The 13826-nt window shown below is 50.5% G+C and overlaps 1 protein-coding gene across 1 annotated transcript in view; it reads right to left on the bottom strand.

The window, feature by feature from the left end:
* The window catches only part of SPTBN4 (spectrin beta, non-erythrocytic 4), a 113174-nt gene that overhangs the window by 67572 nt on the left and 31776 nt on the right, over positions 1-13826 (bottom strand). Inside the window, exons 5-13 of the mRNA XM_030797442.1 lie at positions 13655-13746; positions 11776-11856; positions 9109-9224; positions 4882-4994; positions 4599-4786; positions 4407-4524; positions 3981-4139; positions 2816-3118; positions 748-898 (exon numbers count right to left, since the gene is read on the bottom strand). Of these exons, the coding sequence (XP_030653302.1) occupies positions 748-898; positions 2816-3118; positions 3981-4139; positions 4407-4524; positions 4599-4786; positions 4882-4994; positions 9109-9224; positions 11776-11856; positions 13655-13746 (1321 nt within the window). The remainder of the gene's footprint in view (positions 1-747; positions 899-2815; positions 3119-3980; positions 4140-4406; positions 4525-4598; positions 4787-4881; positions 4995-9108; positions 9225-11775; positions 11857-13654; positions 13747-13826) is intronic.

Here is a 13826-nt window from a genome sequence, read left to right as displayed (position 1 = left end):
CGGGGTTTCGCCATGTTGACTAGGCTTCCCTGAACATTTTGGTTACATTAGCCAGTCCACTCCTTTTCACCTTAAGCCATTTGAACTGAGTTTCTATCACTTGCTGTGAAATAGGCCCTGATTAAAATTACTTAGCACAAGTTTTCTTTTTTGTTTTTTAAGAGACAAGATCTCACTGTGTCACCCAGGCTGGAGTGCAGTGGCATGATCATGACTCACTGAAGCCTCCAATTCCTGGCCTCAAGTGAGCCTCCTGCCTCAGCCTCCACGTAGCTGGCACTATAGGCTTGTATCACCGTGCCTGGCTTATTTATTTATTTATTTATTTAGGTACAGATGATGTCTTTCTATGTTGGCCAGGCTGGTCTTGAATTCCTGGGCTCCTGCCTCGGCCTCCCAAAGGGCTGGAATTATAGGCATGAGCCACCATGCCCAGCCCACACAGGTCTTTTTAAATGGTATTCATTGAGATCAGTCTGTGAAGGGCTTGGCACATAACAAGTGCTCAATAAATGTGGGTTATTACTGCAGAATCTAAAGCAGGAAGAGGTCGAGTGGCCCATCCTGCCACTTAGGGCACTGATTCTCCCCATGACTTCCCCAGTGGAATGTGATCTTAGGCTCTGCTTCAATGCCTCCAAGGACAAGGAGTTCACTCTTTCCTTCTCTCAGGAGTCACTCTTGCCTCTATTAGCACCAGTCCTGAGAGTCTCCACCCATAGCCCCAGCCCCAGCCCCAAGACTCACCCTGCAGCTGGGAGAAGCGCAGGGCAGCGGCATTGAGAGCCTCCACCCGCTCGCTCTGGGCCGCAATGTCTCCCTCCAGCAGTCCATGCTTCTGCAACAGGTCGTCCGCCTCCACCAGGTGCTGCCCACACTCCCGGGATAGCAGCTGAGCCTACAAGCGGGGACAGCACTGAGCACACCTCTGGCACTGCCCCGGGCCACTCACCTCTCCCCCATCTCCTGTGCCAGCCCCTGCTGCTCTGCACCATCACTCCCGACTCTGGCCCTCTTGGAGAGATGTGGACCAGCCTCAAGACTCTCTTACCAGCTCTGTGGCCTGGGCCTCAGTTTCCTCATCAGAAAGAAAAAAGCTGAGCCCCGGCTGCTGTCGGCTGTCACAGCTAGCCATGGTGTTTTTTCTCTGTCTCCCTCTCTCTCTACCAGTCTCTCTCTGAATGTTTCCGTCTCTTGTGGGCTCCACATTTCTGGGCTCTGTCTCTGTCACAGTGGCTCGGTCTCTCTGCCTCCATGTCTTTCTTGTCTATACATCTTTGTCTCCATCTCTCTCTGCCTCTCTCTCTTTCTACATTTCTACCCTTTTCTCTTTCTCTCTGTGTCTCCTGTTCAGCCTCCTTCCTTCCTTCCTTCCTTCCTTCCTTCCTTCCTTCCTTCCTTCCTTCCTTCCTCCCTTTCATTCTTTTTTTCTTCTTCTTCTTTTTTTTTGAGACAGAGTCTGGCTCTGTCACCCAGGCTGGAGTGCAGTGGCGCGATCTCGGCTTACTGCAAGCTCCGCCTCCCAGGTTCAAGCGATTCTCCTGCCTCCCGAGTAGATGTACCTCACCCGGCTAATTTTTGTATTTTTTAGTAGAGATGGGGTTTCACCGTGTTGGCCAGGCTGGTCTTGAACCCCTGACCTCAGATGATCTGCCCGCCTCAGCCTCCCAAAGTGCTGGGATAACAGGTGTGAGCCACCGCACCCGGCTTCTTCTTCTTCTTCTTCTTTTTTTTTTTTTTTTTTTTTTGAGACAGGGTCTCGCTCTGTCACCCAGGCTGAAGTGTAGTGGTGCAATCATGGCTCACGCAGCCTCAACTTCCTGGGCTCGAGCGATCCTCCCACTTCAGAGTAGCTGGGACTACAAGCGCACGCCACCATGCCTAGCTAATTTTTTTTTGTACAGACAGGATCTCACTATGTTGATCAGGCTGGTCTCAAACTCTGGGGCTCAAGCAATCTGCCTACCTCAGCCTCCCAAAGTGCTGGCACCGCAGGTGTAAGCCACCATGCCCAGCTGGCTTCTATCTTTCTTGTCTCATCTCTCTCTAGGTCTGGTAGGTCTCTCTCTCTCTCAAATTGATTCCATCTTCCTGTATCTTTCTCTGTAGCCATGTAGATTTCCATGGCCACCTTTGTGTCTGCCTCCCCTCTCTCTGTCTCTCTGATTTCTCTTCCTCCCTCTCAAACTGTCACTATCTCTCTGTCTGCATCCCTGGCTTACTCTGTTTCTATATCTCTATGTCTTTTTTCATTTCTCTCTCTCTTTTTTTTTTTTGGAAACAGAATCACACTCTGTCACCCAGGCTGGATGGAGTGCAGTGGCACCATCTTGGCTCACTGCAGCCTCTGCCTCCTGGATTCAAGCAATTCTTGAGCCTCAGCCTCCCAAATAGCTGGGATTACAGGTGCACGCCACCAAGCCCGGCTAATTGTTTTGTACTTTTAGTAGAGATGGGGTTTCACCATGTTGGCCAGGCTGGTCTGAAACTGCTGACCTCAAGTGATCTGCCCACCTTGGCCTCCCAAAGTGCTGGGATTACAGGTGTGAGCCACCGTGTCCAGCATTTTTCTATTTCTCTATTCGTCTCTGTCTCTTTCTCATTCTGTGTTTCTTTATCTGCCTCTCTTGTCCATCTCTGTATCTTTCTCTCCCTCTCTCTCACGTTCTCTCTTTTTGTCTTCCTGGCTTTCTCTTTATCTTCTTCTATCTCTGCCCTTCCCTCTCCGTCTCCAGCTCTCTGACAACTCTTTCAGCGTCTACATCCTCCCCTCCCTCCTGGCACTCCACCCGCATCCACAGCCCCCGCCTGGCACCTGCATCTCCTCCATCCAGTCCACCATGTACACCATCTCCTGGAAGACCTTCTGCAGGGCCAGGTTCTGCTCGAGCCGTGTCCGCCGGGCACCCACAAGCCCAGTTAGCAGGGCCCATTGGCGCAGGACGCTGTCACGCTGGGCTGCCACCCGCCGGATATCGTAGTAGCCTTCGGCCGCCAATGCCTGGGCCAGCTCCGCCACACCCTGCACCCGCTCCTCGTAGGCCGCAATGTCTGCCTCGATCGCTTCATGTTTCTTCATGGCTGCCTCCACTGCGGGCAGCTCATACCCAAAGTTGTCCTGGGGCAGTGAGCCAGACACTCACCCATGCTGCCTCAGCAGTCCACCTGTTACCTTGACCCTGTGTGACCCTGGGGACTCCCCACTCCATTACCTTGGAGACTGGCCCTGCCCTCCCTAATTATACTGGAGACCAGCCCTACCCTCCCGTTACCCAGGTAACCTGGAGACCAGCCCCACCCGTCCCAGTTACTCTGAAGACCAACCCACCATTCCCTGTTGCCCTGGAGACCAGCCCATCTTCCACAGTTATCCTGGAGACCAACTCTACCCTCCCCTGTTGTCCTGGAGACCAGCCCAATCTCGCCTAGTTACCCTGGAGACCAGACTCACCCTCCCCTGTTGCCCTAGAGACCAACCCCACCTTCCTGTTTCCCCAGAGACCAGCCCCACTCTCTCCAGTTACCCTGGAAACAAGTCCCACCCTCCCGTTATATCTCTAACCTTAAACTTGTGCCCCTGGAAAGTGGCCCATGCTTCCCCTGTCCTGGAGATTAGGGACCAGGTTTACCTGACTCTGTTACTTAGGAAACCAATTCTACCTTCTGATTTACCCTAGACACAAGATACAACCTCCCTTGTCACTTAAAACACTCTCCCTATTCCTGAAGAGACGAATTCTGCCCTCTCTAGTTACCCTGGAAACCAGCCTCACTCTCCAATTACCCTGGAGATCGGGCCCATTCCCCTCACCCAACAATCACTTAGAAGGCCAAGTCTCCCTTCCCATCCTCATTTATCACCAGGAGACTAATCCAACTCTTCCCTGTTGCCTAGAAGATCAAGTCTCCCTCTCTGGTCCCAGGACAATCAGCCCTGCCCTCCCTCCCTTTCCCCCGGAGCCAAACCCTACACCTTGTACCTGGGAGACCAGACGCTGGTTCTCATTCAGCCAGCTCTCCCTCATAGCCACCTTGTGGTCAAACCTCTGTGCCAGTAGTTCCAGCTTCTCCTGCCGAATCAGCTCAGCCCGTAGGGCAGCCTCCCGCTCATGCTCAGCCTTCTCCAGCTCACCCCATGCCTGCAGGAGATGGGAGGAGGCACTCAGACTCTGACAGCTCCCCACAGTTTAATGGTCTTGACTTAGTCTGAGGTCACTCATAGCATTATGGCAACTTCATGCAAATTAGAAAAAATGTTGCTTCCTTATGACACTTTACTGCTGAAAAACTGTCAGAATGAATATCTAATCCATCCTGTCTACAATGTGAATGATTCCCTTGAGCAGTGTGCAACCTATACAACTCCACAGTGCAACTCCGCCTCTCCCCTGCATCCCCGGCCTCACCTTGTCAATATCCCAGATGCCACAGCCCTCCCGAGGCACAAAGAGGCGGCGGTTGCAGGCACGCAGTTTGCTCTGGATGCTGAAGAGCAGCACCTCTAGGTTCCCCTTCTCCTGGAACCTGAAGGGGCATGAGCTCAGGAGGCCTGCCATCATGCCACTCCTGCCCACCCTCCCTCCAGAGCTGGGCCTCACTTGACAGGCTTCTCTAGTGTGCAATAGGCTGTGAAAGCCTGGAGTTGCTGCTGCACCCCACTTAAGGAGTTGGCAAATTTCTGGTTGCTGATGAGGCCCACGGTGCGGTGGATCCAGGCCAGCAGCTCGGCCGCCAGCTCCTCGTAGCGTTCTATGATCTTCCCCACCTCCAACACCTGGTCCAAGACCTGACACAGCAGAGGAAGAGGGGGTTAGCCTCATCCCACCCGTGCCTGCCGCCAGCTCCCAGCTTCCCACTCACCCACTCCTTGGCTCCTTATACCTTCCCGATACGCTTCCCCTCCACAGCCAGAGCCTTCATCTTGGAGAAATAGTGGTAGAAAGAGACCACGTAGGTGATGATGGACTTCTCATCTGGAGCCTCCATGTTCACATCTGGAAGGAAGAGGGAGTGGGGAAACAAGACAGTGGGCACTTTGACAGAGTGCTTGAAGGTATTGGATGGAAGGATGGAGAAGCCACTCTCACTAGCTGTGTGACCTTGGGCAAGATAATTAGCCTCTCTGTTCCTCAAGTATTGTATCTGTCAAATAGAAATCTACCTCCTGGAATTAAATAGTGCCTGACACATATAAACCACTGCAGAGAAATAAGCTATACTTTTCTTTTCCTTTCCTTTTCTTTTTTTTTTTTTTTTAAGATGGAATTTTGCTCTTGTTGCCCAGGCTGGAGTGCAATGGCACGATCTCGGCTCACTGCAACATCTGCCTCCCAGGTTCAAGCGATTCACCTGTCTCAGCCTCCCAAGTAGCTGGGGTTATGGGCATGCACCACCATGCCTGGCTAATTTTATATTTTTAGTAGAGACAGGGCTTCACCATGTTCGTCAGGCTGGTCTCGAACTCCTGACCTCAGGTGATCCGCCCACCTCGGCCTCCCAAAGTGCTGGGATTACAGATTTGGGCCACTGCACCCGGCCTATACTTGTTTCTTGAACACACCTTTCTACCTTCCACCTCAGGGCCTTTGCATGTGCTGTTCTCACTGTCTGGAGCACTGTTCCTCTTCTGTGTTCCTAATTCCCACTTATTCTTCAGAGCTCAACTCAACTTTTTACTTTTTTTTTTTTTTCAAGAGATGGAGTCTGGCTCTGTTATCCAGGCTGAAGTGCAGTGGTGCAATCATAGCTCACTGCAGCCTCGAGCTCCTAGGTTCAAGCAATCCTCCCACCTCAGCCTCCTGAGTAGTCAGAACTAAAGGTGTGCACCACCATGCCTGGCTCAACTCACATTTCCTTAGACAAGCCTCCACGTTCACTCTGTCTATAATTGATAATCCTCATGTTATTCCCCTCTTAGCATCTTATGATGTCCTTTCCAGAATGTATCACAACTTGTAATTACATATTCACTTATGTGATTATGTCATTATCTAGAGCTTGAGCTTCAAGAGGACAAACACTATGCCTGTTTTCTTTCTTTTCCTTTCCTTTCCTTTCCTTTCCTTTCCTTTCCTTTCCTTTCCTTTTCTTTCCTTTCCTTTGTTTTCTTTTCCTTTCCATTTTTTGAGACAGAGTCTCAAGCTATTGCCCAGGCTGGAGTGCAATGGTCTGATCTTGGCCCACCGCAACCTCTGCCTCCCAGGTTCAAGCAATTCTCGTGCCTCAGCCTCCCAAGTAGCTAAGATTACAGGCACTCACCACCACGCCCGGCTAATTTTTTGTAATTTTTAATAGACTTTTTCTTTTTTATAAAACATAGACAGGGTCTCTCTGTGTTGCCCAGGCTGGTCTTGAACTCTTGTGCTGAAACAATACTCCTGCCTCAGCCTCCCATAGTGCTGGGACTACAAGCTTGGGCCACTGTGCCCAGCCATATGCCTATCTTCTTTATCACTGTTCTGTCTTACCCAGCACACAGTAGGTGCTAAATTAAAATTTAGTTAGCTTGCAAATGGTGCACGAGGCTTGATGTCAAGCACATAGGCTTTGGAGGCAGCATGCACTTGGATCCCAGTTCAACACTTACTCACTGCATGTCCTTAGAAAATAACCTAGCTCCTCTAAGCCTCAGTTTCCCCATTGTTATAATAAAGATTATCATGGCTCCTGCCTCCTGGGAACAATGGAAGTATTAGAAAGACTAGCCTGGCACAGAGGGGAAACTCAACAAATTCTAACATCATTTTAATTGGTTGTTGTTTTTGGCTTTTTGCGTTGGGATCTGGGGTGCAGTGTTTTAATCAGAGCTCACTGCAGCCTCGAATTCCTGGGCTCAAGTGATCCTCCTGCCTTGGTCTCCTGTGTAGCTGGGACTACAGGTGTGTGCCACCATGCTCAGCTAAGATTTGTCTTTTCTTTTTTTTTTTTTTTTTTTTGTAGAGATGGGATTTCGCTATGTTGCCCAGGCTGGTCCTGAACTTCTGGCCTCAAGCGATCCTCCTGCCTTAACCTCCCAAAGTGCTGGGATTACAGGCATGAGCCATCACCATGCCCAACTGGTATCATTTTAACTTACCCATTGGATGCACAACAGTATACCTGGCCTTTATTCTTCACTGCCTTGTCCAACTGACATCCATTAGCACCTACTACGTACCAGGCACTGAGCACAGGATACAGCTATAAAAGGCAGGGCAGAGGACTGATTAAGATCATGAATTCTGGAGCCATAAGGTCTGGTTTCCTGATTTTCAGTGTGATACGGGGCAAGTGATGACATCCCTGAGCTGTCACTCTCATCACTTTAGAAGACAGGTTAAACCAGGCATGTGGCTCAGGCCTGTAATCCTAGGCACTTTAGGAGGCCAAGGTGGGAGGATCGCTTGAGTCCAGTAGTTTGAGACCAGCCTGAACAACATAGCGAGACCCCATCTCTAAAAAAAATAAAAAATAAAAAATTAGCTGAGCATGGTGGTGTACCCCTATAGCCCCAGCTACTCAGGAGGCTGAGGTGGGAGGATTGCTTGAGCACAGGAGGTTGAACCTGCAATGAGCCAAGATCGGGCCACTGCACTCCAGCCTGGGCAACACAGTGAGACCCTGTCTCAAAAATAATAATAATAATAATAATTAAACAGGGTTTAAATATTAAATTCAATTGGATAAAAAAAAATAAGTAAGCCAGGTGTGGTGGCTCACACCTGTAATCCCTGCTTTTTGGGAGGATGAGGCAAGCAGATCACTTGAGGTGAGGAGTTTGAGACTAGCCTGGCCAACAATGGTGAAACCCTGTCTCTGCTAAAAATACAAAAAAAATAAAAATTAGCCAGGCTTGGTGGCGTGCACCTGTAGTCCCAGTTACTTGGGAGGCTGAGGCAGGAGAATCACTTGAACCGGGGAGGCGGAGGTTGCAGTGAGCTAGGATCGCCCCCACTGCACTCCAGTCTGAGTGACAGAGCGAGACTCTGTCTCGAATAAATAAATACATAAATAAACATAATAATAATAAATAAGTAAATAAATAAAATAAAATGGCCGGGTGCGGTGGCTAATGCCTGTAATCCCAGCACTTTGGGAGGCCAAGGGGGCGGATCATGAGGTCAGGAGATTGAGACCATCCTGGCTAACACGGTGAAACCCCATCTCTACTAAAAATACAAAAAATTAGCTGGGCATGGTGGCGGGCGCCTGTAGTCCAAGCTACTTGGGAGACTAAGGCAGGAGAATGGCGTGAACCCAGGAGGCGGAGCTTGCAGTGGGCCGAGATCACGCCACTGCACTCCAGCTTGGGCGACAGAGCGAGACACTATCTCAAAAAAAAAAATAAAATAAGTAAATAAATAAAATAAAACGGGGTTGATAAATTCTCTCTAACCAGGTCGGTGTGAAGATGAAAGTGAACAGCTCTGATAAAGTTCCCAGCCACGTGTTTGGCACACAGTAGAGCTCAGAGGAAGGGAGCAGCTTTGATTCGGGTTGAGAGATGGGTGTAAGGGCTGATCCTGGATTGGGGCTAAGGCTGAAGTCAGGGATGGGGTTAGGGATAGACTGGAAATGGAAAAGCAGCTGAGGATGAGGATGGAGTTGTGGGAGAGATAGACATGGGGATGGGCTAGGGTGAAATGAGGTTGGAAATGGATTCAGGTGGGGATAGGAATGGAGCTGGAGCTGAAGATGTGGTGGGGATGGAGACACTTGAAGATGGGGTTGGCGTTAGGGGTGGGGATGGCGTTGGAGATGCTATTGGGTTTGGGGCTGAGGTAGGGGAGTGGGAGCTGGTTTGGGGGGAGATGGTTGAAAGTGGGGTTGGGGAGGGTGTTGGGGATGGGTGGAAACTGAGAATGGGGAAGAGGAGGGGTTACGCCGGGACAGGGTTGGGGATGAGAGAGGAAGAGGTGTGAGGATGGGATGTGGGAGGGATCGCACATGAGGAAGGGGAGGCACAAGGGGAGGAGGCTGAGGAGAGAGTTGGGTTTTGAAAAGAGTTGGGATTTGGAGAGGCCTCAGGATTTGGGATGGTGCTGGGGTGGGATGGAGTTGAGTCTGACATGGCATTGGGGTTGGGAGTCCCCCAAGATGAAGTCCGGGCTGGGCCCGCGCGAGGCTCACCTTCAGGATCCAGCAGCCGCGCCAGCCCCAGGTGCTGCTCAGCTGTGCGGAAGGCTCTCTGCAGGTTGTAGTTGGCGTTGGACTTGGTGAGTTTGCTGAAGTCCACGAGATCGGGCCTGGGCAGGGGCACAGAGCAGGCAGGCAGCAGGCAGGCTGCGGGCAGGCTCCAGAGCCAGCGGGCAAGCAGGGAAGAAGCCACCCTTGTCTGAGCGCCACCCAGGGCAAGGGGCAGAAGGGCATAGTCTAGCCAAGGGGCAAGCTGTGTGTGCTGTTCAGCATTTAGCTGTGATGTGAGTGTGATGGACGCGGGCATGGGTCTGTGGGTTCCTGGGAATGTGTGTGTGCATGTGCATTTGTTGCTGGGCCGGCCTGTGCACACAGACGAATGGGTAGGCCAGCCTGAGTGTGCTTGGAAGAGATGAGCCCACACAGTGCTTGCCTGTGTATGTCTCTGTGAAATCATATGACAATACGAGTGTGTACAGCCCTTATGTGTGTTGTGCGAGGACACATATACTTCTTTTTTTTTTTTTTTTGAGATGGAGTCTTGCTCTGTCACCCAGGCTGGAGTGCAGGGGTGTGATTCCAGCTCACTGCAACCTCCACCTCTGAGGTTCAAGCAATTCTCCTGCCTCAGCCTCCCAAGTAGCTGGGATTGCAGGTGGGCACTACCATGCCCTGATAATTTTTATATTTTTAGTAGAGACAGCGTTTCACCATGTCAGCCAGGCTGGTCTCAAACTCCTGACCTCAAGCGGTCCGCATGCCTAGGCCTCCCAAAGTGCTGGGATTACAGGTGTGAGCCACTGCGTCTGGCCAGGATACATGTACCTCTGACACACATGTGCTTACTTTGGGGATTCTTATGTAGTATTGTGCAGTGGTTAGAAGTGTGAGGACCAGAGCCAGTTCATCAGAGCTTGAGCCCCAGCTTGGTCACATCCTGGTTGTGTCACTCTAGGTGAGCTACTGGGTTTCTCTGTGCTTTGGTTTCCTCTAAAATGGGGATAATAATAGCACCTGCTGGCCGGGCACAGTGGCTCATGCCTGTAATCCCAGCACTTTGGGAGGCTGAGTTGGGCAGATCACTTGAGGTCAGGAGTTTGAAACCAGCCTGGACCAAATGGTGAAACCCCATCTCCATTAAACATACAAAATTAGCTGGGCGTGGTGGCATATGCCTGTAATCCCAGCTACTTGGGAGGCCGAGGTGGGTGGATCACCTGAGCTCAGGAGTTCAAGACCAGCCTGGCCAACATGGTGAAACCTCATCTCTACTAAAAGTACAACAATTATCCGGGTGTGGTGGTGGGCGCCTGTAATCCTAGCTACTCAGGAGGCTGAGGCAGGAGAATCGCTTGAATCTGCAAAGTAGAGGTTGCAGTGAGCTGAGATCGTGCCACTGCACTCCAGCCTGGGCGACAGAGTGAGACTCGCCCTCAAAATGAATAAATAAATAAAAATAGCACCTGCCCATAGGTGGATTGGACACATTGAATGGATACATTGACTATTGAATGTTTTAGTGGGAAGCACTTAGAACAGTGCCTGTGCATAGAAAACACTGAGCAAATGTCACCTAGTGTGAGGATGACCCTGGTGCAGTTTGTGAGTTTCTGTGTATGGAGTTGGGTCTGGGTCTCCCCATGTGTGTACGAGTGTGTGTAGGTGTGAGAGGCAGGGATTGTGAGTGGACAGGTGTCCACAGCAGAAAAAGCTGGATTCTGGCTTCTGCTACACCACCACAAGCCCCTTCCTGCGCCTGAGCCTCAGTTTGCCCAACATGTCGTGTGAACGATCATGATGTATGTCTCATTTGTGTGGGTGTCTGACCCTCAGCCATTTCAATGGCAGGCCCCAAGGTATGAATCCATGGGTGTACAGGGACGGGGACTCTAGGGGCTCACTTTGAGGAAGTGTTTTCTTTTCTTTTCTTTCTTTTTTTTTGGGGGGGGGTTGGGGGTAGAGTGTCACTCTGTTGCCCAGGCTGGAGTGCAGTGGCACCATCTCAGCTCATTGCAACCTCCGCCTCCTGGGTTCAAGAGATTTTTCTGCCTCAGCCTCCCCAGTAGCTGGGATTACAGGAGCAGGCCACCACACCTGGCTAATTTTTTATTTTTATTTTTAGTAGAGACAGGGTTTTGCCATGTTGGCCAGGCTGGTCTTGAACTCCTGACATCAGGTGATCCACCTACCTTGGCAGCCCAAAGTGCGGGGATTACAAGCGTGAGCCACTGCCCTCGGCCCGAGAAAGCATTTTCTGATAGGAGGAGGTGCTGGGTACACAGCAGCATGGACAGTGACAGGGGAGTGAGCTTCCTACCCTGCGGGCAGGCTGTGCACATGTGTGGGTATCTGTGTGTGTGCACACATCTGTGCGAGGGCTCATGTGTGTCCATGTGTGCACAGGGTACATGGCCTGGACAGGAGCCTGTGTGGGTGTGTGTTCCTGTGTGGGTGTGTGTTCCTGTGTGGGTGTGTGTTCCTGTGTGTAAATGTGCAGGGCATGTGTGTGAAGGGAAAGAAAAGTGTATGTGTGTGTAGAGGTGAAGGGATGGGTCTTTATGTCTGTGTGTGCCATCTACACATGTACATGTACAGGTGTGCAGCTGCGGGGATATGGGGGTGGTGCAGGGCAGGACTGGGCTGCCCCAGGCCAGGTGGTACCTGTGCCGGTGAATGAGGGCATTGAAGGCCAAGCCATCCCGCCAGCTGGTGGTGAAATTCTGGATGTTTACCTCAGGGTAACTGGAAGGGTGAAGGGAGAAACAGAGGTAGAGATGGGGAGAGTTAGGAGGGAAGAAAGGCAAAAAGACAGGGAGACCGAATGATGGGGAAGGAAGGTGAGAGAGAGGGGGTAGAACATAGAAAGATGGATGGGTGGGTGGGTGTTGGGTAGGTAGAGAGAGAGATAGGTAGATACATAGATAGATGATAGATAGATAGGTGATAGATAGATAGATAGATAGATAGATAGATAGATAGATAGATAGATAGAGGTTGACAGATGATATATATATAGATTGATAGAATATAGATTGATAGAATATAGATAGATAGATAGATAGATAGATAGATAGATAGATAGATAGATAGCAGGAGAGGAGAGAAAAAGAGAAGCAAAAGAAAGAAGAGAGAAGAGAGGGAAGGAGAGAGGGAATAAGGAGAGAGATAGCAAGACAGAGAGAGAGCAAGATATAGACAGAGATGGGGAGGGAAAGGAGAGGAGAGAGAAAGAAGACATGAAGGAAGAGAAAAGGGAAGGAGGAAAGGGGGAAGGAGGGAGGAGAGAAGAGATAAGTACAAGGAAAAGCAGACATAGAGATAGACAGACACGTGGAGAAACAGATGGCAAAAGTCCCCATGATCTCCCTTGCAAGACGGACATCCCAGAAGGATGAGAGTCAGAGAAGCCCACCTCCATCCCACACCTGCCCCTCCCTCCGTCCTCCCAGGGGCTGCTCTACAGAGGACAATTGAGTTTCAGGTCTTACTGCTCCCTGCAGGGCAGAGAGTTGGGGACCCAAGGGAACCTGCCCAGTAGATACTGTGCCCCACCCCGCCACCAGCTCAGCCACACTGAAGGGACCAAGGACTTTGAACTTTCCTGTGTATGCCCTGTGAGGCAGAAGGGTGATGCTCACAGCGGGAGAGGGTGGCCAGAGCTTGGACATAGCATTGAAGGTCCACATAGGTGAATGTAAGATCTCTTGAAATGTAGGATGAAATGGGATGGGGGAGAGAGAGAAGAGAGCAGACTGGGGACAGTTCACCTCTTTCCAGCATTGGTCTCTGAGGAGTCCAAGAGTTCTATTTTATTATTTTTTGTTTGTTTATTTATTTATGTGTTTGTTATTTATTTTCAAGATAAGGTGTTGCTCTGTAGCCCAAGCTGGAGTGCAGTGGCATGATCGTAGCTCACTGCACCCTTAAACTCCTGGACTCAAATGATCCTCCCATCTCAGCCACCTGGGAACCTGAGAAGCTATGACTACAGGCATGTGCCACCATGCCTGTGATTAAAAAAAAAAAACAAAAAAAAAAACTTTTTGTAGAGATGGGGTCTTGCTATGCTGCCTAGGCTGGTCTCAAAGTCCTAGCCTCAAGTAATCCTTCCACCTCATTCTCCCAAAGTGATAGTCGTGAGACACTGTGCCCAGTGAGGCCAAGAATTCTACATTTGAAACTGGGTGGGGTACAGTGGTCCAGCTACTTGGTAGGCTGAGGAGGGAGGATCACTGGAACCTAGGAGGTCAAGGCTTCAGTGAGCTATGATCATGCCACTGCACTCCAGCCTGGGTGACAGAGCAAGACCCTGTCTCTAAGTAAATAAATAAATTTGAACCTGGCCTTCCAGCATGTTAGGAAGGATTATTAGTCAAGGCTGGAGAAGTGGACATATTTTATTTACCAGCTGGTTAGTTTCAGATGTAACTTTTTGACCCTGAGGACATGGGCTGCTCCTTGAGCTCTTGTCCGGGAAGGAATTGCAGAGGTTAGGGGACCACTTGCCTAACCTCCTAAGGAAGGTGGTGGGGGTGCTTACCCAGCTGTCTTCATCTGACACCACAAGAGCAGAGCATCCTTGGCTGAGCGTGTCTCTCTGTTGTCCTCAGTCTCAATTTTGATGACTTGAATCTGTGAAGATACAAAAAATGGCTACCAGGGCCTGGAGAACTTGAGGCTTCGAATGCCCCCCACTCACCATCTGCTACCAG

This window comes from Nomascus leucogenys, chromosome 17 (genome assembly GCF_006542625.1).
Source record: "Nomascus leucogenys isolate Asia chromosome 17, Asia_NLE_v1, whole genome shotgun sequence".
Classification (NCBI taxonomy): Eukaryota; Metazoa; Chordata; class Mammalia; order Primates; family Hylobatidae; genus Nomascus; species Nomascus leucogenys.
Note: the sequence above shows the minus strand (reverse complement) of the source record. Positions and strands in the feature narration are given on the sequence as shown.